The 27,467-nt window shown below is 40.2% G+C and overlaps 1 protein-coding gene across 1 annotated transcript in view; it reads left to right on the top strand.

Annotated features, from left to right (window-relative positions):
* Positions 1-8,159: 8,159 nt before the first annotated feature.
* Positions 8,160-27,467, top strand: part of fam20ca (FAM20C golgi associated secretory pathway kinase a) — a 53,228-nt gene continuing 33,920 nt past the window's right edge. The window contains exons 1-3 of the mRNA XM_083566137.1: positions 8,160-9,842; positions 12,091-12,269; positions 16,776-16,854. Coding sequence (XP_083422263.1) covers positions 9,256-9,842; positions 12,091-12,269; positions 16,776-16,854 — 845 coding nt within the window. The 5' untranslated portion in view covers positions 8,160-9,255. The remainder of the gene's footprint in view (positions 9,843-12,090; positions 12,270-16,775; positions 16,855-27,467) is intronic.

A 27,467-nucleotide genomic window follows, 5' to 3' on the forward strand; every position in this document is an offset into this window, starting at 1 on the left:
GCGTACCAATATCGGGTCCTCCCCTTCGGCCTTGCCTTATCACCCCGCACCTTAATGAAATGTGTTGATGCAGCTCTGGCTCCCCTGAGATGTCAGGGCATCCGTATCCTCAACTATATCAACGATTGGTTGATATTAGCTTGATCAAAGCAGTTAGCTGTCTGGCATCGAGATGTCGCTCTCGCTCACATGAAGAAACTGGGGTTTCAGCTAAACGGCGGGAGGAGTGTGCTTTCTCCATCACAGAGAACCACCTATCTCAGTATATAAATAACTATGTGCGCAAAGCTATCTTCTGCCCGCATTGCGTCCATCCATACTTCGGTCAGGAAGGTCGGAAAAGGACAGTCACTCACTATTAGGCAGTTTTGGAGACTGCTTGGGTTCATGGCAGCAGCGTCCAATGTCAAGTCAAGTCAAGTCAAGTTTATTTGTATAGCGCTTTTCACAACAGACATTGTCTCAAAGCAGCTTTACAGAAAACAACAGTGAAGGTGAATGGTGTGCGTTTGTCCCTGATGAGCAAGCCGTGGCGACAGTGGCAAGGAAAAACTCCCTTAGATGATATGAGGAAGAAACCTTGAGAGGAACCAGACTCAAAGGGGAACCCATCCTCATATGGGTGACATCAAGAGTTTGGTCATAAATCTTTCAACAATACAGAACAATTTGTGATCATCATAGATCCAGCATCAGCTTCTCCATGCCAGGGCCTTTAAACACTCGGCATCTACTTCTCCATGATCATCCATAGGTCCATAATCTTCACGAGGTGGGACGTGACTGGAGCTGGCCAAACCTCAGGATGCCTCGGGATGGGGAGAGAAAGAGAAGCAGTGGAGAGGAATGTCATTCCACTTTGCCTCTAGTACATGAGACCCCCTTCAGTAGTGGGTCAGGACCCATGGGTTCTTACGGAAGAGCAATCCCCTCCGTACAATCAAGGTCACGCGGCGATGCCTATGTGCCTTAAATGCTTGGAGAGATCCCGGGTTAGTGCTATGGACGGATGCGTCTCTAACGGGCTGGGGAGGAGTGGCCGCTTGAGGGACGCATCCGTTTGTTAGCACTATGCGACGACCGGGGCCTTGAAATAGGAACCCGGGAGCTCTCCAAGCATCTAAGGCACCTAGGCATTGCCTCGTAATTATTTATTATTATAATATTCTTAACCTTATTTTTATCATACTTTTTAGTTATACTATACTTTTAATATGCTTATACTTTATACTTTGTATTAATTTACTCTTTTTATATCCTTATATTCTATTTCTGTTTTTTCATGTTTACGTGTTGGACAGATGTAAAAAAAAAAAAAAAAAAGCATTCCACTACATGTCATACTCTGAATAATGTGTATGTGAACAATAAAATTTTTATTTGAACCTTCTTGTTTTTCTTTCCTTTTTTAATTGCTGGATCTCTAGGATTTTAGTTTAGTACAGCAGGTTTGTGTTTCTGGTAAATCAGGATGACAGGGTTGATATTTGAAGGCATTCTCTATGTTCTTGTAATGTCTCTATTTCAACTCTGGCTCATTTTTGCAATATTCATGAACAATTCATTCATTCATTTTCTCCCACTTATTCGTAATTCGGGTCGCGGGGGCAGCAGTCTAAGCCGCCTTCGACTGCCGCCCAATCCTCACAGCACCGTCCCTTACGGTCCCTCCTGCAGGTGGTGAGCCGACGGGAAGGCCGCCCCATGTCACAGACCTTGATAGTTCCCTCGTAAGGGACCCCCGAGCACAGAGTGTTAAGGGCCTTGCTCAAGGGCCCAAGAGTGGCAGCTAGGCGATACCGGGGCTAGAACCCCAGACCTTCCGATTGGCAACCCAGCGCCTTAACCGCTGGAGCCACCACTCCCCCTGGTTAAATGATATAATACATTTATTATTATCTAGAGGATGTGAGTCTTAAAAATCTTGATTTGAATAATAATAATAATAATAATAATAATAATAATAATAATAATAATAATAATAATAATAATAATTTAGATATTTTGAATTTCATTTGTGACGGTTTTTGTCTATTATAAGCATATGATCAAATGCAATCTTTGTATTTTAAACCATCAAAAGCAATACTTTCTGCAGTAATTTAGGCAATCGCTGTACAATCCTTGCAAATCATTTATAAGTCTGTATACAACTTGTCCTTCAACTGCTATCTCAAGCTTATGTTATCCACTGACATATATGTCAAGGAGAATGATATAATCTGCCCTGACTCCTCCTCTTCTAATTCTCCTTGCATCCACCTCATCTCTCTAGTCCCTGATCTTTACACACTTATCTCATGAATTGCTATCACCTTATATTGGAAAAGAACAAATTGTCCCCTGTCAGAAGGTCCTTGTTTAACATCTTGACAAGATCTGCTTAAAGTGTCTGGATGCTGGTCTGATGTTGGTACAACCATAACACTTGGGGTGTTGATAGCTCAGTGAGGCTAATACAAAAAAGGAATCTCACAGGACAGAGGTGTTCTCTTTGTAATCACACAGGATGCCAAACATGCCAAGAAAGTGGCAGATTACACTGCACCGTTTGCAATTGGCTATTCAAAATACTCCTCTTGTATAGGGATTAACGCAGTGCCAATAGTAGCAGACAAATTTTGATTGAAACCTAAAATACTTGTAACTTTTATTTGAAATTATCCCTACCATTATGAACCCAACTACTCCACCCACCAGATGTTCTTTGTATTTGTTTATCCTGTGAGCTTCATATCAATGACAACTAGTTTCTGTCAGATTCCCTGTGTAGGTTACTGGGAAAATATGACACCCAGGCTAGGCACTCAGAGACTGTTAGGGATCTGGTAACATGTCATGTCAGTGGTGCTTTACTACTGTATGACAACCAGCCCCTATTATTAAAAAGAGTGAAAAAGAGATGAAGTGAGGTTGAAGACTGAAGACATCTAATGTGATGGATGAACAAGTGCGGTAACGTTATGGCAAAAATAAGCCTTGAGTCACACACTCTATATGCTTGAGATTAAATCTTGCGGCTACCACCTGGGAAAAGGCATATACATTATGGATACCAGCTTAAAGCCTTCCTTTGTCATCAAATGTGGCTACTCCTAACAGTGTCCTGAGTGAATTGTTGGGGGGTTGTTTTCTAGAACTCTGACAGTCCAGCTGCTGCAATATCTGAATGTACATTGGAAACCACGTCACTGATATTCCTCAATTGCAAATCTCAGATGGCATTTATAACCAAAATGAATGCCTGACCGCTCACAATTCCAGATAGTCCAGACTGCATTTGGGTTGATATTAATAATTAAAGTTCAGTGGATGGTGTCTATAAGCATGTAAAAGGTCAGACACTGCTCTGGCATCAATAATGAAACAAACTCCTCTGCCTGAGGCAGAATTGCAAGTTCAGGTTGTCGTTTACAGAGAGAAAAATAAATTTCAACTGAAATGGCTTTTTGTAAGGGCAAAATGAAGGAGAGACACTTGGAATTAGGAGGGTTTTTGTTTCATGCAAATACTGTAGCAACATTATCAAATTCTGACATTCATCTAAAGGTAAGTCAGCTTTGCAGCTATGAGTTTGTTTTTACACACTGACAGGAGTGAGGTTTTTTTCTTTACACATCTAAGTTGAAGCACTGGACACAGATTTGTGTCTTTGTTCTGACTGCAACTACATCACTTTCTGCCATGCCGCCGACTCCTCTCTGTCTATTTCTTCCTTACATTAGGTCGAGCGATCACTACCTTAGACCTGCAGCCCATGGAGCAGCCAAAAGAACAAGTTTTAGAGTGTCTGCTTCCACAGCTGCCACCCCACATCAAGCACTCATTATTTGCCGACAATAAACGTGACAAAGACAACCTTTTCGTACTGTCCAAAAATTAGCCACACTCTGTGTCAAGCTTGTGTCAAGCTGCTAACTTAAATGCCTTGAAATACCTCCAGTTTGGGTCTGCCCCACAAAACTCTCTGAGGTTAGAGGCTTCTGATTTGGGTGACAGAAGGTGTACACGGCAAAACAAGAACAAATTCAATTACGATTGCACAAAACAGACCTTGTTTTTAGAATTGCATGGACATATACTTTGCTTATAATGCTGCATATAGCAATTGTATTGCTTTTCAAGCTGACACAGTGCAGAAGTAAACATTTGGTGTGACACAGCTGCACGATTTTGACATAGTTTGCCCATTTTTCAAGCAGCATGAATGCCTGTGATTCATCAGCACACTAACAGAATTCTCGCCAGGAACATCAGGGGTTGGTCAGTATGCTTATTCTGTATGCATTATTTTAGATGATTTGTTAGGGATTTCATTTCTTTTTGGAGTAAAGTTGATTTGAAACAGAATATTTGATGTATCTGGTGTATTAAACTAATCCTTTTTGCAACATAAAGCATATTACTGTGGATCTGTGTTTATTTATCAGGAGATTTGGCTAATTTATGTGATGAGTCACAAGCTGCTTATTTATTTCCCATAGTCATTGTGCTGCCACACAGAATCTACAGACCGGTAGTCTTTTTCTGGTAGATGCATTGATTTTTCTGACAAAGCTCAAGTCTCCTTAGAGTTATATTTCATTGAAAGAAACATTTCATGAAATGCCTCCTGGTTTTGGTGGGGTCTGTGGGTCCAGCAGTGTGGATCAATGCCAGAAATAATGCAACTCAATTCTGGGCTTTGCTCAAAGGCCAAAGGTCATAAACCATCAACAATAGCCACAGAGTATGATCCAGATGTATTAGCCATAGAGAACCTACAGCAGGGCTACATAGTGAGAAATCTTGAACCCTGTTTTACTAAAAGAGAACTCTTGTACAAAGAGAACTTTTGTTTCCAAAAACTTGTACCCACATGACCACATAATTGCACTATGCAAGCACCAGTTCATACCAAAACAGTCATTTCTGGCCTTATAAGGAGTAATTATAACATAACATATTCATCTTCAACATCTTCAACTCCCTACTTGCTGGTAGGTATCAGTCATTCCAGAGATGCTTTGAGTGCAGATAGCCCACTGCTTAAAATATGAAAGAGGTATTGAGTAAAACTCAACATGGTGGCTATACTATAGTATATTCCTGGCCTTTAAATAAAAAGAATAAATCACTTTGCTGGTTAAGACTTTACCAGAAAATGCTTGGCCCAGCAAAAAGTGACATGCAAATATAGTGTACAATGGAAGGACAAAGGCATGCAAAGAGATCTGAGAATCTTGTTTCCATTTGTAACTTATGTCCAAGATAATGGCACAAGGTTATTTGAACTGTCTTTTGAAAATCTGTTTTCTACAGAAAATCCACTTCTTCAAATCAAATAAAATTGCAGCCACCACTGCCACTGGTTTGCTTATTAGGGATAAACGTGTAAGCACTAATTTACAGCCCCAATTTGTGTTGTTCACAAAAGAACATAAAACATATCAAATGTTTAATCTGAGGAAAATAAAAGTAATGTTGAATTTCATGCCCACAATACATCTGAAAAAAGTTGTGACTGTGCCATGTTTACCACTGCATTAGCTCAACTTTTACCAATACTTTGTATATGTCTGGGAAGTGAGAAGACCATTTGCTAGAGATTTGGGAGAGAAATGTCACATTTCACGTGTCTAGCTGATTAACAGTCCTGTGTCTTCATTATTATATTTCATGCACAAAATGATTTTAGTTGGTGAAAGTTCTGGACTGCAGGCAGGCCAGCTCAGTACCTGGACTCTTCTACTAAGAAGCCTTTCTGTTGTAATAGTTGCAGTGTGCGATTTAGCATCATCTTGCTGAAATATACAAGAACTTCCATTGAAATGATGTCACCTGAAGGAAAGCATTTGTTGTTTTAAAACCTGTATATATACTCTAGCATTTATGGCACCTTTTCAGATGTTAGAGCTGCTTTTTTTTATTATTGGAACTGACGCACATCAGAGATGCTGGCTTAGATAGATAGATGGATGGATGGATGGATGGATGGATGGATGGATGGATGGATGGATGGATGGATAGATAGACATGGATTGAATCATAGAAAGCGATGGACAACAACAAGTATGCAAGACAAGCATAGGACAATAAGAACAGTGTAAGGTGAGACTGATATACAAGTGCTCATTACCAGTCAATGTGAGGCAGGTGCTAAAATAATCACATGACACGTCAGTGAAGTGCAGTGGCTGATGGGAGTCCCGTATCTCTACCCATAATCCTGACATATGGCTCCCACAATATAATCAAAGTAAAATTTTTACGGATATAAATAATTAGCTGTTAAATTTTTCATTTATGATTTTCATTTATGGCCATATATCATTTTTCCTACACACTGTTTCCGAAAAATGTGGATGCACACAATTGTATAGGATGTCTCTGGATGCATCAGCATTGAATGATCTTGAGTTGCATGCTATAAAGCTCTGACCTAGACCCTCGTGAACACCTTTGGGATGAATTTCAACAATGACTGCATTCCAGACCTCCTCACCCTTCACTAGTACCAGACTTTGTGGTTGAATGAGCACAAATCTCCACAACCACACTCCAAAATCTACTGGAACATCTACCTCAACAGCGGCAATTATAAGAACTAAAGACGAGTAAATGTGAAATGGGATGTTAAAAAAAAAACATATATAATGTATGTTGTTTGTATAGTGTATGATTGATGCACGCACACAAAGTTTCAGTGCTTTAAACATTGAAACAGTTCTGTACAAATGCAACAATTCCATTAACATTAATGCCCACATGACACACTTGGCATAAGTTATCTTTTTAGCCTGCAGTAAGACATGAAATCTAGTTTAACCCTCAGTTTATTAAATACTCTTTATTCTTATAGTGTATTATTCAGAAGCTAATATAAATGTTTTAGTAAAACTAAAAAGATATGTAGTTAGTGTTATAAAGAGGTTAGTGTTATAATGTTTTATATAAAATATTATATCTGACCCCATTAACAGGTCCTGGAAGTTAAACAGCTAAATTACATTTCATGCCTAGTACAGTGATGGAAAATTTATATGATTAATAAATGTGCACATCTATTCACAAATTAATATTAAATATATAGACTTTATAGCAATTCAATTTAGTGCCCTTGGAAGCCTATCCAAGGAACCTTGAGGCACAACATGCAGGACACATCATTTGAAAATGCCAATCAGCCTACAACGCATGTCTTTGTACTGGAGTAAAAACCTTAATACCCATGGGAAACCACAAAAACGCACAGGGAATGCATGCAGACTTTGCACACAAAGTGGGAAGTTGGGATTCTATCATTTTCTCAAAACAGTTTGAATAGAAAAAGAGACTGGTACTGAAACCTTTTTGTCTGCTCTCATGTTCAAACACTATCTGTGCCACTAGCTATTGGTAGACCTGATGTAATCTTGGTGAGTGATGATTTTTTGACTGTCAGACAGATAAAGGTACTGTATATAGAACTGAAAATTTAAGTCATTACAGCATGATAAACAAAATGGTTTTGTCCACAAATTCCTGAGAGATGATTGGTTAATGTCTGTTTTGGATCTGCAAGTATTTAATGCAAGAATGGCATGGCGACAGAGACAGACTGCATTAGTGCAATCTACGGCAACAGAGCGGGTACTGTCACAAGTTTGATCCTGAGATCAGATTACTGTCTGTGTGAAGGTTCTGTGCATATTCGCCCCGTGTTCAATTAGGTTTCCTCACGGTTCTCTGGTTTCCACCATAAAACCAAAAACAAGCCAGTATGTGCATTATGATAAATTGCTCCTAGGTGTGAATATGTTCATGATGCATGATACCATGTGTTCCATCCATAGTGTTTCCAAATATGCTCTAAATTCATCATGATCTTATGGTGATAAAGCATATTATAAGGATGAATGAATGAAAGTATGCAAACATGTAAAGGCATCTATTATTCTGCAATAAATTGCTGATATTTAGTGTAAAAGTGGTTTTTACCAATTGTTGTATTGATGCTTAAGACCTCTCAGTTATTCAGTACATAATAATTTAGTATAGAAATATATTACTGTACATAACAGACCATATTTCAATCCATGCAAACAAAAAATATGTTGAGACATACATGTCCAGGAGAACTATGGCTTACTGTCAAAGATGCTTAGTAAAAAAATTAAAAATTATAAAAAATATACCAGCTAATTTTCTTCTGCATTGTGTCGCTGAGATTACTATTATTTGAAGCAAACGGTTGTCAGACCAGTATTGACTTTGTCTGGTTTACTACTGTTTACTGCATTTTATAGTGGTTTTATATTGCCTTATTTGAAGGCATCTTTGCTTTACAGCAAGTCTTTTGCACAGTGGCTCAGGTATGAGGGAACTACCCTTTATTCATCCGGCCCAATTAATGATATTTACACCTTGCCCACTGCGCTGACATGAAACATGAAGCAAACGAGCCTATTATTCCTGGAAGAAAACGGAGTGGGTTAGGGTGTGCGTGCACACGGGGGTGAGCAGTAAGGGCCCTCCTCTCTGTGCACGAGCGCCCTCTTGTCGCTCGCATGTGAAGTGTCTGTGTCGCCATTGAAATGTTTACTTCGAGGATCGGCGGCAGCTCGCGCGTAGTCCCCGGCAGCCAATCTGGGCCCGGTGACGCGCGCGCGAGGCAGCACGGCTCCGTGCTCATATTTAACACAGTAGTGCGCGAGAATAAGCGACAGTACCCGGGACGCGAGCGCGCGGATGCAGACACCTGCCACGACACAGCCGGCTTTTCATTCATTTTCCCCATTCGAACTGTTTCGTTTCCTTGCTCCTACACGACTTTTGTATTTTTCTTTTTTTTGCATTGCACGGGCTTGATTTAATGCATTAGGGCGATGTGTTGGTGATAAAAAGGATGCACCGGTGCTTTAACGGTCACTGAGGACTGCACTGATACGGTTTCTTAATGCGCTTTTTTTCTTTTTCTTCACTGGGATGGAGGGCAGTTCCGGATTTATAGCTCGTCACCTTCAAAAACTGTAGGTGTACCAGGAGGATGCACGATCTATAAAGCTAATTAAAAGGGGGAAAACACATGTTTTTTTTTTTTATATAATAACATGACCTGGACGCAAATGAAAAATCCGAGGTAAAAATATCGACCAGCGCGGATTACACTTTGAAATGAAAGCCGATGCACATCCAAGAAGCACCGCGAGGCGTGTTTTCGTTTCAGCATCCTTAAAAACCCCGCTAATGTGGCACTCGGATTGATTCAACTAGCCGCCGTGTGTAACGACCAAGATGATCCTTTTCCGCAAATTTCGCGTGCTGCTTCTCATGGTTTTTCTAGTAGCATGCACCATGCACATCATGATCGACTTGCTGCCCAAGCTGGAGAAAAGAGCAGCAGGAGCGGACTCTACCAACTCGGGATGTTCTTGCGCGCACGAGGCGAGCGAGGCGCCCCGCGGCCGCAGCAAGCAGCAGCAGCCGCCGCAGTCACCGCAACAGCAGCGCCCGAGGTCCGGAGCACCAGCGGAAGCGAGCTGGCCCAACAAGCACACCCTCAGAATCTTACAAGATTTCAGCCAAGAGCCCAACTCGAACCTGAGCTCGCAGTCTCTGGAGAAGGCGGCGGCCACCGGAGACAAGACGGACACGATCCGAGGAGCGAAGCAGCGCGCGGCGGACTTCGAGAGCCAGAGGAGTCTGATGAAGGAGGCGCCGAATGGAGGCAAGCAGGCGCACGGGGGCGCCTCCAGACTCGCTGCCCTCTACCAACACCCGCTTTATAACACCGAGCTGCCGCCGCTCACCGACGACGACACGCTGTTTAACGTCAACACGGACATACGCTTTTATTCCAAAGCCACCGGAAATCAAGAATGGTAAAGTATTAACACCAAGCTCGGGACCTGATCTATTTTCAAGTGATGGAGTTTAAAACACAAGTTCTGAAGGTCGTCTTCTCGCGACACCTTAAGAAAACTGGCATCGAAATTAAGGTGGAGGGGAAACACTAGAATTCCTGGCTGTCTCGTCAAATATACTTTAACATTCCACTTTCTTTAGGAAATGATTATAGTATAACCGACATTCCCTACATACAGTACACTCTCAGAAATAAGATACTGAACTGCACCATTCCAAGTCGCTGCTCTGGCACACCTTTTCCACCTTCATGGAGGTGTATGGAGTGTAGTCTAGTTTTAAAGCTTTACCATAAATCCTCCAAGAATGTACCATAAAATTATTTAAAGGTACATCAAAACCACATGTTCAAGTTTTTTGTTGCTGTTTTTTTTTTTTTTTTTTTTATTAATTATTTTATTTTTTTAACCTTAAGAGCCTAAACTAGTGTATGCACTCATAAAGAACAGATATTAAACATATTTTTTGGTACAGACTCTTCTCCCTGGGATGATGTGTACAATAATCTGCTGTATTGTTACGTATTTGTCGATTAACATCATTAATCAACATTGAACTACATGTAAACTACATAAAAGTTTAACATTTTCCTTCTTGTACAATAAAAAAAAAAAAACATGAGGTACTAACCCTCATCATTAGTACATTTCGAATGTACGTTTTGCAGAATAAATAATAAATAAATAAATAAATAAATAAATAAATAAATAAATAAATAAATAAATAAATAGTTTAGACCCTTACTCAATTTTTAAAAGTACACCAGATACACATTCCTAGGTAAAGGATACAGATTGACACATTTTATAGTGCTAATTAATTACCCATTTTAAGAGTGGAAGGAAAAAAAATATATATATGTGTGTGTGTGTGTGTGTATGATGGTCTACTAGTTTACAATAATCAACATAATCAATTTTATATAAATATATATATATATATATATATATATATATATATATATATATATATATATATATATATATATATATATATATATATTTCATCACGTTCCCTTTGATTCTTTAAAACACTAGCTGTCAGTGTCATTAGGGGATGTTGCAAGGACAGAATGATGAATGCCGAACACACCTGAAGCAATATTATCTACTTAGTCACTGCTTTACTGATCATATGACCCACTTTTCTTATGACAGCATAAATGAGGCCATAACTCTATAACCTGTATTATTTTTAAAATCATGTTATAACATCTCTGGTCTCAGGTGCAATATATTACATGCATCAGAAATTATTCTAGTATTTTTCTCTGCCAAAAAGCTCTGACCTTAAACGATTTGCCATCTGAGAAAGTGTAACATTATGGTCACCATGACAAAAAAGTTAATCTGTAACTCATGTCTTAAAATTATTGTTCATTTCTCTGCAATATGAACTAAATTCTCATATGGGACATATATTTTTTTCCACATTCTTTAATATTACAGCGGAAGGCTAAAAAATTACAATCAAATCTATTTATTACTATTATTAGATTATTATAACACGGTAGTGACCCAACAGACTGACCATTGGATCATTATGCTTCGCCCCATCTTAGATTTAATGTAAGATAGTTTTAGCTAGTGATGTCTTGTTGTAATCTCATGTACAATTTGAGCATATAAGGCTTGGTTTTAAATTTAGACCTATTTAACAAACATATATTTATTTACTCATGGTCTGATTTATACATAATAAATAAAAAGTTTAACAAAGTGTTTAAGAATAACTACATTTACTGTTTTGGCAGGTGCCTAATTTAAAGACGAACTTTCAAGAAAATTACTTTAAGAATTAGCTTTAATGTTGTGTTGCTTTTGTAAATGATTGATTTTTTAAAAGAAATTACGTTACTCAAAGTTCTGTTTTGCAGTTTAGTAATATAGGCTTGTCCACCACACTTGGATCAATGTTGACTTTTGATTTTGTCTCGGCTGGCATTTTAGGTACTTTGGTTGTAATGGTTACTAATAGTAAGAGTGAAAATCTTGATTAAACATAGATTTTAATTTGAGCATAAATAATGTGGCCTATAAAACATTGATGGTGCTCATATATGCCCTGCTTTCTTACTGTTTCTTGATGCTTGTATTAAAGATTTGGATATTATTTAACTTTTTTTTTTTTTTTTTTTATGGTCTAATGTTAGTCATTGCATTATTGTATGGAGTCTGATGGTCTGCACTGTCCTTAACTTTTTAGGCACCATGAGGGAAATGAGGAAGAGGAGTACAACCCGACCGGGGAGGCCGCTGCTGAGTCATATCCCAACTGGCTTCGTTTCCACATTGGGATTAATCGTTATGAGCTTTACTCCAGGCACAACCCTGTAATGGAGGCTCTGCTCAAAGACCTGCAGGCCCAGAAGATCACAAGCGTAGGTGAGCTAAGATCAACGTAAATGATCAATTTTTTTTCATTAATTCATATATACATATATACACACACACACACACACACACACACACACACACACACACACACACACACACACACACAAACACAAACATATACATATTTTTATGTGTATATATTGTAACAATGTAATATAATAATACTTATATTGTGATATATTATCTCAGCACACCTTTTCTGAGATATCATGGGTATTATATATTTTAAGAACACACTTGTTTTGCTTTAGAAATGGCATCAAATACAGTAATTATGACTTTTTACTTGTTATATTGTCATACAGGCCACCACTAGTGTCTGTGATATCAGTAAGAGATATGTAATGTGTCCTTTGACAGAGAACATTTATGGAAATTCAGAGCAATTTGTCTATGTGCAGGCACACATGTGTACTATGAATGTAGCCAAATATAAATACATTATTTGGAATAAACAAGTAACATGTCTAGTAAAGATACAAATAAATATATGAATTGGAAACACACAAAAAAAAAAAAAGGTTTATATTTAAGCCACACTAGCTATAAGATACAAAAAGAGATATTTGCAGCACTAAACAGTTATCAGATAATCAGAACGTGGCATTGCGTTACACCAGTCATTTACACACAAGGATGGATGGAAATATGGGTGTGTTTGCAGCAGTCAGCGAGCACAGTTTCAACATAAAAGCAATGTACTTAGTTGAAAGGCAGCCTAATCTCTGTTCATCTATCGCTACTCCCTCTAAGCCCTGCTGCACAGTGGATGCTGATGTGGCTTGTTGTTTACAGTCCAGCATGAATCAGTCAGGGTCGTCAACACTTTGACAGCCCAGTAAAACTGTCCCAGGCTCATGGATTTTAAACCTTACTCTGTACTACTTCATAAGCTTGTGTCTGGGGGGTAGCTGAATTGGCAGTGGTGTGGATAAAACACATGGTCTCTGTTACAGCATAGATGTAGTCAGATAAAAGATATTAACTTATCCATTTTTTCATCTTTGGTGTCCTGGTGAGGGTTGAAGTCGATCCGAAGCTTATCTCAAGATCTCATCTTGAACGGCACGCCAGTCCATGACACCACTCAGTTCTGTTAATGCATAAGCATAATATAAATATGTCATTTATGGCGTTACGACGTAACTGCATACAAGTGATGGTAAACATTCAGTAACATCTACCATGTGTAAACAGCATACAGGGTATGGCACCAATGGCACCAATCCAATAACCAAGACAGATATTACCAAAAATATATTGAAAGATTAGAATTGAGATTTAAAAAAAAAAAATTTTTATATATAATTATTTTAAATCTCAAGGATCAATATAGATAATACTCAAGGCCAACTGCAGTAAAAAATTTTTTTTATATATTTCACTCATTTCTGTATTTTTTTTATTTCAATGCACAGCCTTTAGTGTGAAAATCCTTGATGCTGGAAAGCTCAAATTCTACTCACAGAAGTGATTTAGTCTAAGATCTATTGAAAGGAAACAGGACTATTGCAGTAAGTCTAAATTCTTTGTGAGCACCTACTGCTAAAGGATGCCACATTTTACAGCTGTGTACAATATTAAAAAATTGATTGCTTGCTTTATATAAAGCACACAATGAAAGATAAGCAAAGCTAGTGAAAGCCAGGCCATTAAAGCTGCCATAAAATGCATTTAGAAAAGAAAAAACTTTTGTCTGTGAATTCTGACAGATAATCAGAATGGTTTGTGCCATAAAAGCTTTGTCTAACACAGAAGACACACATGAGAGGCGTGTGTGTATGCACAGAGATTTATTAATGGGTTGCCAGGATCATTGTCAGCATTTATTGCAGGGGTCAAAATGCAGGCCAAGGTGAATGCATGCAGGTCAACGATAACAAGCCGAAATGACAGGCTAGCAGCAAATAATAAGGCTTTGGGTACTTGAGCTAAAACAAGAGACCATTACAGCTAACTGTTGCTGGATGGATAAACTAAAGGCAATATAAAAAACTACTTAAATACAAAAGCCAAACAAAGACAAAGAGCAGTTTGAAACTATATTCAAGACAAAAAGAGGGTTAACAAGAACATGAAATTAGAGGTGTACACTGGACTGTTTTTTAATCACTGTCGACATTTTTTCTATGTGCTACCAGAAAGTACAGTAGCTGGTTTAGAATGCTAAAGAAATGCAGACAGGTCACCCATAGTGAATTCAGCAATGTAGGGTCATTTCATTTTATTATGTAGTTGTTCATCATTTTACTTTATTTTTTACTTTTGTTTAATTAGTAAGTATTTTTTGTTCCTATTTTGGCTGATAAGTTGTTTGGTTTGGAAAAATCTTTCTCTTCATGTCAGTAATAAAAAAGCACACAAAAAATAATTCACAATGAAATATCTTTGTTTCATTAATTTTGTAGTCCCTACATACTTTAGGGCTTTTGTGATTTTGTTTCTACTGTACCTGATAGGACTGGTATCTATGTATGTGGTTTTTTTCCTTCTAGTTGCACAAGTATATAGTTCTTTAGCTGAGCGTTCTGTATCTGTTCTGTCTGTCATAGAGATTGCAGTTTTTGTGTATCACTATACATACCACCTGGATTTTAACAAGATCTTTGACACCTTTTCCATCACACCACAGGAACATAGCTGGATTTATCAGATGCTTATAACATTATTTTTTCACACTGTTGAAAACTTATAGGTGTTATCATTAGTGTTTCGCCCACAAAATATATATATTTTTTTAATTAAAGAACTTGAGATGATGTAAAAAAGATCATTGCTTATCTGTGTCTGGTATTATATGTTTGTTTCTATGTCTGGTATTATATATTATATGGTTGTTTGCCAAGCCATAAAGTGTCACTCTTGGAGATTCAAGTCAAGTCAAGTCAAGTTTATTTGTATAGCGCTTTTCACAACAGACATTGTCTCAAAGCAGCTTTACAGAAAACAACAGTGAAGGTGAATGGTGTGCATTTGTCCCTGATGAGCAGCCGTGGCGACAGTGGCAAGGAAAAACTCCCTTAGATGATATGAGGAAGAAACCTTGAGAGGAACCAGACTCAAAGGGGAACCCATCCTCATATGGGTGACATCAAAAGTTTGGTCATAAATCTTTCAACAATACAGAACAATTTGTGATCATCAGATTGTGTAAATATACAGTGAAAAAGATTTATAGATGAATCGAAGATATAGAAGAAACTCAGTAAGAAAAGTTAACATTGTTTCCCAGGAGCAGGATGTAAGGCAGGGGGGTGGGCATAAGGCAGGCATGGGAAGGCAAGAAAGGACGTGATGCAGGAGGAGGACGTATGGCAGGGAAAAATGGGAAGGCAGGGGGAGGATGGGAAGTATGTTTTTTATAGATGCATTATGAAAGATATGACAAATCAATACAGTATGACATATTACTTGTTAAAAGACTATTTCTTCCATAATCATAGTAACCTCATCACCAGCAGCAGTGGTGTAATAGCATCTCCAGGTTCAGATTTATTTTCTCTCCCTCTTACCTCTAAATCGGGCTGTTGTAACTGACAGGTACCACTTAAATAGTTTAATCATTATTTTCTCTTTTTTTTTACTTTTAACTTTTACATTTAAACTTTTACATTATAATTACTATTTCTTTAATTTTCTAGCTTCAGTTTTCATTCCTGGACATATGGCTGAACAAAGATGAAGGATTTGTTTATGCTTATTGTATGTTTAGTACAACTTTCTTATACTGTATGGGCAAAATTCTAAATATTCACGTATTACACTCAAAATCAAATCATGGCTCACATGCAAACCACTGATAAACATACATTTGGAAATGTATCATTAACTTTGGAAATGTCTTCAGTTCCGCCTTTAAAGACGAAGAGTTAGCGTTGTTGCTGTATATTTTTGTCAACTAGAAATCGACATCTAGTTCAGCGATTTGAAAATATGTTGCATGTCTACAATAAAGCAGTTTAATACGAGTAGTTGAATGTAATGCAAGATGCATTATGCCTTGTAAAGAATATAATTGTACACTATTTAATTTACTGCATTATTAAATCCATGATACCGTTTTATACTCAACATAACTGCATTCTGTTGTGCAATGTTGTTTTTGTTTGTAATTGTTGTAAGGGTCATATGCATTGTTATGGCCTCATAGTAAAAAAAGGAAACGCGCTTGAATATATACCAACTGTGCCACGGTGTCATTTCTCAGCATTGATTAATAAATAATTTGTTTTAATGGTAGGACCTATATCTGAGAGCTTGTCAGTATACCTGGGCACATCGTCAAAATATTTCTTACAGTATGTGTGGGAAAACACTGCATTAGGCATTTTCTTGTGTGTGTGTGTGTGTGTGTGTGTGTGTGTGTGTGTGTGTGTGTGTGTGTGTGTGTGTGTGTGTGTGTGTGTGTGTGTGTGTGTGCTTAATAAACTGTGATGAATTTTCTTGTCTCGCCTCTAAAGACCCAAGATAAAAAGTGGTTCTCTCTTCCCACAGCTATGAAGTCTGGTGGCACTCAGCTAAAACTCATCATGACATTTCAGAATTATGGCCAAGCTCTCTTCAAGCCGATGAAGTAAGTGGCACAAGAATTTCAGATTTATCATCCATAATACAATGTGATTAGGAGAACCTCAGATTTCTTAGCCGAGGCAGCAGACATATTTCATAAGCCCGCTGTTTTATGTAGAGGAAAAACTTTAACCTTAAGCTAAAAATATGCTGTTATTTTCTCAATTTGTTTATAAGGTTCAAACCTCTGCTTCTGTCAAATCAAACTGTTATATATAATAGACAAACATTTGTGGACAGCTTAGCCCAATATTCATATGTATAATTGCCACTGTTCTGGGAAGATGTTCCACTAGAAGTCGGGTAGTGATGTAGGTGAGGAGGCCTGGGGTGCAGTCAGCATTACAAATGATCTCAAAGGTGTCCAATAGAGTTGAGGTCAGTGCTCTAGAGCAGACCACACAAGATCTTTCACTCCAACCCATCATTATGGTGCTTGCGTTGTACACAGGTGTATTGTCATGCTGAAACAGGTTTGCGTCTTCTAGTTCAATTGAAGGGAAAATTGAATACTAATGCATCCTGAGACTTCCTACACAATTATGTGGCTCTTTGTGTTAACAGTGTGGGGAAGAACCACTTATTTTTACTGAAAAGAAGGTATAATAAAATACAGTACAAATTCAAATTAGGATATTGATGATATTTGTGATGCATCAAAAAAAATATTGTACCACTATTTATTACACTATTAACATTATATCATAAAGTCTTACAGCCCTGATCAGACAGGCTATGTATTTATATAGATTACTGCTTTACTGTATGTATAGTCATTATCCCCCAAAAAATTCATCAAAACCTCCAATGCTCACAAATAAACAATAAGGTCTCAAGCAAATGTAAAGAAAACATACAACTGGACAATTATGCTACTGGGTTGATAAGATGTTGCACTACTGATCGGAAGGTCATGGGTTCAAATCCCAGCACAACTTAGCTGCCTCTGCTGGGTCATTGAATACAGCCCTTAACCCTCAACTCAGCTGTATAACTGTAATTGTAATTTGTTCTGTCAAAATGAAATAAATGCAAATGTAAGATATTGGGAGGGGGAAGCTTAGTGGTTAAGGTATTTGACTCTTGATAAAAAGTTTACAATTTCAAATACCAGCTCCACCAAGCTGCCACTGCAGGGCCCTTGAGCAAGGCCCTTAACCCCTAACTGCCCAGTTGTCAGTTACTCTGGATGGGTGTCTGTTAAGGATATAGGATACTTATAATGTTGTGTGCATGGTTTGAAAGATGATAAAAGCCTGCAATTTTGGCAGCTGCGTATGAATGCTTCAATCACAGGTTTTGTATCTTAGTGTGTTTATCCAGTGGTTTTGCCCAACTTCCATGGTGAGTGAAACCTCTAAAGAAGCCTCTGTCCATTTTCTCCACAATTATGTAACACTGTTCTTGGAATCCAGATATACACTCTGTTCCCTAAAAGTTTTAAACAGAACTAAATCAAGTAAAGTAGTCAATTGTTCCTCCATAACTAATAAAACGTGCATCTGAATAGTGCTAAGCACAGTAATAAAAAATAAAAGTTCTCTTCATGTCTTTTGCAAAGCCATATCAGCTCCCAATGTTTAGATCTGCTGAAGTGTCCGTATAATATTTCCTGGTGGGTAATGATCAGTTTGTTTTTAATTAACATTGCCAGGCTTACATGTTAATTAAAACCACAGAGGAGCCATCAGGAACTCTTGGGGATGTTTGCCAGCAGAAGCAGTAGCAGCAAATAAAACCATGCTGAATGATTCAAGACTCCCACAGCTGAGAACGAGCTGCCACCTTTCTCTCTCGTGATCAAATAATTGCTCACGGATGCTTGATTTCGTTTTTCCAGAGACTGTCAAGCCAATTTTATTTGATTGTACCTCATCAGAGGAATTGGACCATCAATGTATTGTGTTTTCTAACATTCGGCAGTGTAGAAGAGCTGATGTTTTTTTCCTTTCCCAATTACTTTAACAATTTAATTAAATTACATTCCAGGTTCCAAAGTGCCAATCTCAAAAAACATTTAATGATTATCTAACAGTGTTAGTGTTGTATCCAGATGTCTCTTACGTTTTTTTTCTTTACATGAAATTGTCCACAAAAGCACTTTCACAAATTTAACCCTGAAATGAGTAGGAGATTTTGTTTCAAACTTAAATGGTGGGTTCAAATTCTAAAAACGGTGCTGTAACAATAAATAAAGAATGATGAGGTTGGTAAGGAGATGTAAAACTTTTACTAATTAATAAGTGATGGACAAACACAAAGCAATTACAAACAAGCAAATCTGGTCATGCAATTATTACTATAATAACAATAATTACACTACAATAATTAGATTACAATAATGAGAGTAGTAGTAGCAATAATGAAGTGATGGGCAGTGACTATATTTTCAACCAGATCTCAGGTCTTCCTGCAACATGAGTGAAGCAGCCATTAATGACTAGATGTGGGCATGCCCAGTGATGTGACAACATTGACTAACGTTTAACGTTATACAAATAAGGATCAACTTGCTGCAGTGACTTCCAATGCGAGTGAAGACAGTAGAGCGCACATGAACCTGCTGATAAAAGTGGAATGCTAGTGGAATTCTACCCACTGATAGAAGTTACCATGCCAACTAGGAGTAGGAACTACTACTGGCAACTTTATATTGTTGCATTTCTGTACGTACCTTAATACCTGGGATATTTGGTTCAAATGACTGATAAAAATTTTCCGTGGAAGTTTGGTGGGAAACTTAATAAGGTTAGACCAGTGTAGCTCGAAGACCCCAAATGATTGTGTTACAGGGGTATAAATAAATCTCATCATTATCAAAGTTATTATATTCATTATTGAGTTCTTTTACTTATTAATCTCTTTGACTGGTCTTTTCTACTGGCATTTATATTCAGAATATTTGGCAGACACCCTTATCCAGATTGCAGACTTTTACATAAATTACAGCTATACAACTGAGCAAATGAGGATTAAGGACCTTGATCAAGGTCCCAGCAGAGGTAGCTTGGTGATAATTGAATTCTATTACTGACCTTCTGATTCCCCTCCTGAACCCTCTTTTGACTGGATTTAAAACAATCCTCAATAATCCAAAATCTAGTATCTTAGAAATAATGATAATTGAAACTAAAAATTATAGCTCTATTGCTACAGGAGCCAAAATACTACTATATTCTACATATTTTAATTAAAGAGCCTACTGTTTCAGTAGTTTGACCAAATTCACAGGGATCAACAGACACTGGGTCGGTTAAAAAAAGCCTGAGAGCACAAGTCCTCTTTTTACTTCAATTACAGTGTGCTCAAACCCGAGCTGGCATGACCTCTACAAGTTTGTGCAAAACCTACCAATCCATTTTAGATCAAATCCATGTGTGATCTAAATGCATGATAGAACAGGAGAGATTAGACATGAGGAAAACTCTTCTTTTGTACAAAGCAGTTAAGATGGTCTATATCACATGTTTGCTTGCATTTATAAATTACAGAAAACTAAAGCTGCTAGTGCTAATTGGAATTGTGGAATATTTTTTGAAAAGTGGGTTAATGAAAACATAGGCTGGTAGTGCACAGTTTATAGTACAAGCTGTAAACTGATTCAAAAGGTGAGCTTATTATCGACTCAGAGAATTTCAACCATGCAAAAATACACCGAAGCAGAAATGGCAAAACAGATGTGACCTGAATGGATTAGGTAATATTAAAAAAAAAAATACAAAAAGATTAACCAAACCCAGACATGTTTTTATTTGAAATACTATCTATTTTCTTTTCTTTTTGCTAGTGCATCTGTAATGAAAATAGCAATTAAACATGATCAAGATACTTGTTGTGGCATATTTTGCGTAGTAGAGTCATTACACCTCAAATGTGAAATAAACAGTGTTTAAGAAGTAAACAAATTCTGTCAGCCAGCAAAATCTGGCATAATCCAGTGCTTTTGCTTCCATCAAAAAAGAAACATGGTTTGAGCAGTTAAGTCTTTTGGGCTTTGTTCCATTCTGCATGTTCACACTTTCAAGCTTTTCACACTACCCACATTGCTTTGTTGGTATGAATGAACGAGGTCCACAGGTATTTCCCCTGTCCAAGCTTTCCTCTCATCTTTCTTTCCGGTGCTCTGTGCAAGCTATAGATTTTGGTAGGTCTTTAAAAGAGCCAAATAACTGTCGGAATCTAGGCTGATAGCATTGAAGCCTCACTCTCTTTCTCTCTGTCTGCTCCAGTCTAGCAGCACAGCGCATCAAAGCCTCTTTTGATGTTTCATTGCTTTGAGCTGGATGCAAATCTGCCTGCAGGGATGTAGAGAGGGAAATAATGCCCACTGCTGCAGGGAACCCCTCACCATGAGAAGCGGAAGAGATAAACTAGCACATAATGGTTCAGTTGCACGTTTACACCTCTATGTTAGAATCATGTGTGAGAAAGCATTTGTCTATAAAAAGTCCCAAAAAAAATTAAAGAACTAATTTGCGCTTCAATAATTGCATGATGATATATTTCTCAGAATTAATTAACAGTGCTTCTAAAAGAATTTAGGCTGATGATTTAAGTATGAATTGAATCTGCTGCTGAATTCCCTTTTCTACATAAAGCAAAAGTTCTACTGGCTTCTCATTTTAGGTACTGTTACAAAAACAACAGAGACTACATTAGTAGTAAGTTCAGTAAGTATCTCAGGCAGTATGACAGTAGAGCAGGTAGTATTGCATCTGCACAGCTCCAGTTCTTTTCTGATGACTTTCTGGATTTTTTTTTTTATGCCTGTGTGGGTTTCTTTGTATCACCCAAAAATATGCTGGTAGGCAGATTGGCTATGCTAAGTTTTATTTTTCTGTGATTGTGCCCGAGTAACACCACGTGATTGACTGTAGCGCATCCAGCATAGTAATCCCATATTATGCCTAGTGTTCCATTGATCCACAACCAAAATAAAGTGGTTTTAAATATTAACAGTATACATTCAACAGGTCCTGAGAAGTATAAGGTGTATCATTCAAAAAATATAATTGGTTTATAATTTTTTTTCTTTTTTACAATGCATGATGTACCAAAGAACCACCTAGCAGTAAAGGACCACCTGATGTGAATGCCTCTTTGGAGTATGTTAAAATCATGTAATGCACACCTAGCTGTGGATATCCTACTTATATTATTGTCATCTGCCTGCACTTCCATCCATCCATCTTCTCCCGCTTATCCGATGCCGGGTCGCGGGGGCAGCAGTCTAAGCAAAGATGCCCAGACTTCCCTCTCCCTAGACACTTCTTCCAGCTCTTCCGGGGGGACACCAAGGCGTTCCCAGGCCAGCCGGGAGACATAGTCTCTCCAGCGTGTCCTAGGTCTTCCCCGGGGTCTCCTCCCAGTGGGACGCGCCCGGAACACCTTCCCAGGAAGGCGTCCAGGAGGCATCCGGAACAGATGCCCGAGCCACCTCAGCTGACCCCTCTCGATGTGGAGGAGCAGCGGATCTACTCCGAGCTCCTCCCGAGTGACTAAGCTTCTCACCCTATCTCTAAGGGATCGCCCAGCCACCCTGCGGAGGAAGCACATTTCGGCCGCCTGTATCCGGGATCTTGTCCTTTCGGTCATGACCCAGAGCTCATGACCATAGGTGAGAGTAGGAACGTAGATTGACCGGTAAATCGAAAGTTTCGCCTTGCGGCTCAGCTCCTTCTTCACCACGACAGACCGGTACATCGACCGCATTACTGCAGAAGCTGCACTGATCCGTCTGTCAATCTCCCGTTCCACCCTTCCCTCACTCGTGAACAAAACCCCAAGATACTTAAACTCCTCCACTTGCGGCAGGAACTCCCCACCAACCTGAAGTGGGCAAGCCACCCTTTTCCGACTGAGGACCATGGCCTCGGATTTGGAGGTGCTGATTCTCATCCCAGCCGCTTCACACTCGGCTGCAAACCGTCCCAGTGCATGCTGAAGGTCCTGGTCTGATGAAGCCAACACGACAACATCATCTGCAAAGAGCAAAGACGAAATCGTGTCGTCACCAAACCGGACACCCTCCGACCCCTGGCTGCGCCTAGAAATTCTGTCCATAAAAATTATGAACAGAACCGGTGACAAAGGGCAGCCCTGCCGGAGTCCAACATGCACCGGGAACAAGTCTGACTTACTGCCGGCAATGCGAACCAAGCTCCTGCTTCGGTCATACAGGGACCGGACAGCCCTTAGTAAAGGGCCCCCGACCCCATACTCCCGGAGCACCCTCCACAGGCCGCCGCGAGGGACACAGTCGAATGCCTTTTCCAAATCCACAAAGCACATGTGGACTGGTTGGGCAAACTCCCATGAACCCTCCAGCACCCTGTAGAGGGTATAGAGCTGGTCCAGTGTTCCACGGCCTGGACGAAAACCACATTGTTCCTCCTGAATCCGAGGTTCTACTATCGGCCGTATTCTCCTCTCCAGTACCCTGGCATAGACTTTCCCAGGTAGGCTGAGAAGTGTGATCCCCCTATAGTTGGAACACACCCTCCGGTCCCCCTTCTTAAAAAGAGGGACCACCACCCCGGTCTGCCATTCCAGAGGCACTGTCCCCGACCGCCACGCGATGCTGCAGAGGCGTGTCAGCCAAGACAGCCCCACAACATCCAGAGACTTGAGGTACTCAGGGCGGATCTCATCCACCCCCGGTGCCCTGCCACCGAGGAGTTTCTTTACTACCTCGGTGACTTCAGCTTGGGTGATGGACGAGTCCGCCTCTGAGCCCTCAGCCTCTGCTTCCTCAATGGAAGACGTGACGGCGGGATTGAGGAGATCCTCGAAGTATTCCTTCCACCGTCCAACGACATCCCCAGTTGAGGTCAACAGCTCCCCACCTCTACTGTAAACAGCATTGGTGGGGCACTGCTTTCCCCTCCTGAGGCGCCGGACGGTTTGCCAGAATCTCTTCGAGGCCAGCCGATAGTCCTTCTCCATGGCCTCACCGAGCTCCTCCCAGGCCCGAGTTTTTGCCTCGATAACCACCCGGGCTGCAGTTCGCTTGGCCTGCCGGTACCCGTCAGCTGCCTCAGGAGTCCCACAAGCCAACCAGGCCAGGTAGGACTCCTTCTTCAGCTTGACGGCATCCCTTACTTCCGGTTTCCACCACCGGGTTCGGGGATTGCCGCCTCGACAGGCACCGGAGACCTTACTGCCACAGCTCCGAGCGGCCGCTTCGACAATGGAGGTGGAGAACATGGTCCACTCGGACTCAATATCTCCGGCCTCCCTCGGGATCTGGTCAAAGCTCTGCCGGAGGTGGGAGTTGAAGATCTCTCTGACAGGAGGCTCGGCCAAACGTTCCCAGCAGACCCTCACAGTACGCTTGGGTCTGCCGAGTCTGTCCAGCTTCCTCCCCCGCCATCGGATCCAACTCACCACCAGGTGGTGATCAGTTGACAGCTCCGCCCCTCTCTTTACCCGAGTGTCCAAGACATACGGCCGCAGGTCAGATGAAACGACCACAAAGTCGATCATCGACCTGCGGCCTAGGGTGTCCTGGTGCCACGTGTACTGATGGACACCCTTATGCTTGAACATGGTGTTCGTTATGGACAAACTGTAACTAGCACAGAAGTCCAATAACTGAACACCGCTCGGGTTCAGATCAGGGGGGCCGTTCCTCCCAATCACGCCCCTCCAGGTGTCACTGTCGCTGCCCACGTGTGCATTGAAGTCTCCTAGTAGAACGACGGAGTCCCCAGTCGGAGCACTGTCCAGCACCCCTCCCAGAGACCCCAAGAAGGCCGGGTACTCTATACTGCCGTTTGGCCCGTAGGCACACACGACAGTGAGAGACCTATCCCCGACCCGTAGGCGCAGGGAAACGACCCTCTCGTTCACCGGGGTAAACTCCAACACATGGCGGCTGAGCTGGGGGGCTATAAGCAAACCCACACCAGCCCGACGCCTTTCACCATGGGCAGCTCCAGAGTTGTAAAGAGTCCATCCTCTCTCGAGGAGTGTGGTTCCAGAGCCCAGGCCGTGCGTAGAGGTGATCCCGACTATCTCTAGTCGGAACCTCTCAACCTCACGCACAATCTCAGGCTCCTTCCCCGCCAGCGAGGTGACATTCCACGTCCCTAGAGCTAGCTTCCGTGTCCAGGGATCGGGTTGTCGAGGCCTCCACCTTCGACTGCTGCCCGATCCTCTTAGCACCGGCCCCTTACGGTCCCTCCTGCAGGTGGTGAGCCCACTGGAAGGCGGCCCCACGTCGCTCCTTCGGGCTGAGCCCGGCCGGACCCTGTGGGGGAAGGCCCGGCCACCAGGCGCTCGCATACGAGCCCCAACCCCGGGCCTGGCTCCAGGGTGGGGCCCCGGCTGCGCCATACCGGGCGACGTCACGGTCCCTGATGTAGTATCTCTCATAAGGGGTTTTGAACCGCTCTTAGTCTGACCCGTCGCCCAGGACCTGTTTGCCTTGGGAGACCCTACCAGGGGCATATAGCCCCGGACAACATAGCTCCTAGGGTCATTCGAGTACTCAAACCCCTCCACCACGTTAAGGTGGCAGTTCAAGGAGAGGAAGTTAAAGGAGAAGTTAAATCAATCATTGGTATTCTTTGTGCACAATTTTGACAGAAAGAATAAAAATAATGGCTAGTTTTTGTTAGTTATTGCAGCAGATATTTCTGCCCACTCTAAATGATACATAGGGATAAAGTAGTGCAATTAGGTTACATTTGTTTTCATAAACAGTTATTAGACAGAGATAGATAAAGAGGTGCATCTATATCTGCTGTCTTACTTCATACGCAACTGTAACAGTATATTTTGATGCAATTGTTAATAGGCAGTGCAAAATCAGAATTGAGTATTCAGAAAAACCTTGTGTCTGTATCTTTTAACTTAATATTTGCTGATCAAGTACATTCATTTGCATTTACATTTATGGCATTTGGCAGACGCACTTATCCAGAGTGACTTACATTTATCTCATTCATTCAACTGAGCAGCTATAAAGTTAGGGCCTTGCTCCAGGATCCAGCAGTGGCAGCCTGTATTCAAAGGTTATGAGTTAAAATCACAGCCACAGCAGTAAAACAACATGATGCGAGAATGATATTGCTTTCATGCAGCAGTTCTATAAACTACATTAATATTGAGTAAATAGCATTTTAGCCACAGCTGGATAGAGTGTTGCAAGTTGCAGTCATATAGTATGTGTAGTAACAGTTTTAATGTAATGAGCTTTTGCTGTAATTAGATTTTTTTTTTATTTAGCACACAGACAACACAGACAAGTAGCTACAAATGATGAGCTATACTACTGAAGTTCTGTTATACCAAATATCAGCTCTTGTGGAATGCCGCTTAACCAATCAAATTACTGGAGGGGAAACAAAACTCTGCATCTGACAGTGGACAGGGGTCCAATGTGTTTGGAAGGTGCATTGTATTTTAATCACACAAAACCACAATCAGTGTTTTGAGACACATATGATCTCATTGTGAACGTAAAAATCTCTTTTTGTAAAAACACTCCACCCACAAAAAAACACTTTTGGGAACTGAAGTTTCCCCCAATGGTAACTTTCAGAAAACCATCTGAAACCTAAAATTGTTGTGGGATTGCATCAGCTCCATGTAACATTCCCACTTCCTCCATGAGCACAAATATATTCATTCGCCCATGAGTCAGTGCTCACTAGAGGACCAGGAAGCTTAACTGTGTCTGCTTCACCAAAATGTCATGCTGTCTCTGTTAAATGCTGAAGCATCTGTACATTTAAGAAGTGGAAAAGACTTCATGAAATGCTAAACGAATTAGGCATTGCATTGTTAATGCATGTGAAGTGCTTATGAAATGCAAGCATCCAGTTTTTTGCTGTCAACCTGTCAAAACCTGTGCGTGTTTTCAGGCTTCAAAATCTTTTTAATTGTGCTGTTGTGGAATGCAACCACCAAGCGACATATGCAATTCAGCCTTTTTTGCTTATGTGCCCCAACTTGTATATGTCCCCTGTGTAATTATCTTAATTCTGCCTTTGTATAACATAAAAATAGGTCTGAATGAAAAAATATGATTGGTATTGTTTAACACAACAGGATGGAGGTTTAACACAAATATTGAAATAGTTGTTTTTTTATACAGTTTCTGAATTGTCACAATCTCAAAAGTAATCGGACACTCGATTAATACGCAGTTTAAATGCCAGGTATGTCCAGTTATCTGCTTCTTTCATGACAAATTAAAGAACTGAAACCTCTGGATGTGGATTCCAATGTTTAAATATGTATTTAGGAGTTGTTTCTGAGAACTGTCACTATGTGCTCTAAAGAGGTGAATTGAAGAAGGCCATCATTAGGGTGCAAAAAAAAAAAACAGGCCTATTAGACAGACAGCAGGAACTGGCAGAAAATTGCACTGGCAAGCTCAGCAACACCAAAAGGCCTGGAAGACCACTCAAGACTAAAGTAGATGATCACAGAAATTGTTTTCTTCATGAATAAAAACCCCTTCACAATGACTATCCAAGTAAGAACACTCTTGTAGAGGTAGGTGTACCATTGTCAATGTCTATAATCAAGAGACACATTTATGAAAGCACTGTTAATACAAAGGGGTTAACCTCAACATGCAAACTACTTTCAACACTCAATAACAGA

The sequence above is a fragment of the Silurus aristotelis genome, assembly GCF_946808225.1.
Source record: "Silurus aristotelis genome assembly, chromosome: 17".
Taxonomy (NCBI): Eukaryota; Metazoa; Chordata; class Actinopteri; order Siluriformes; family Siluridae; genus Silurus; species Silurus aristotelis.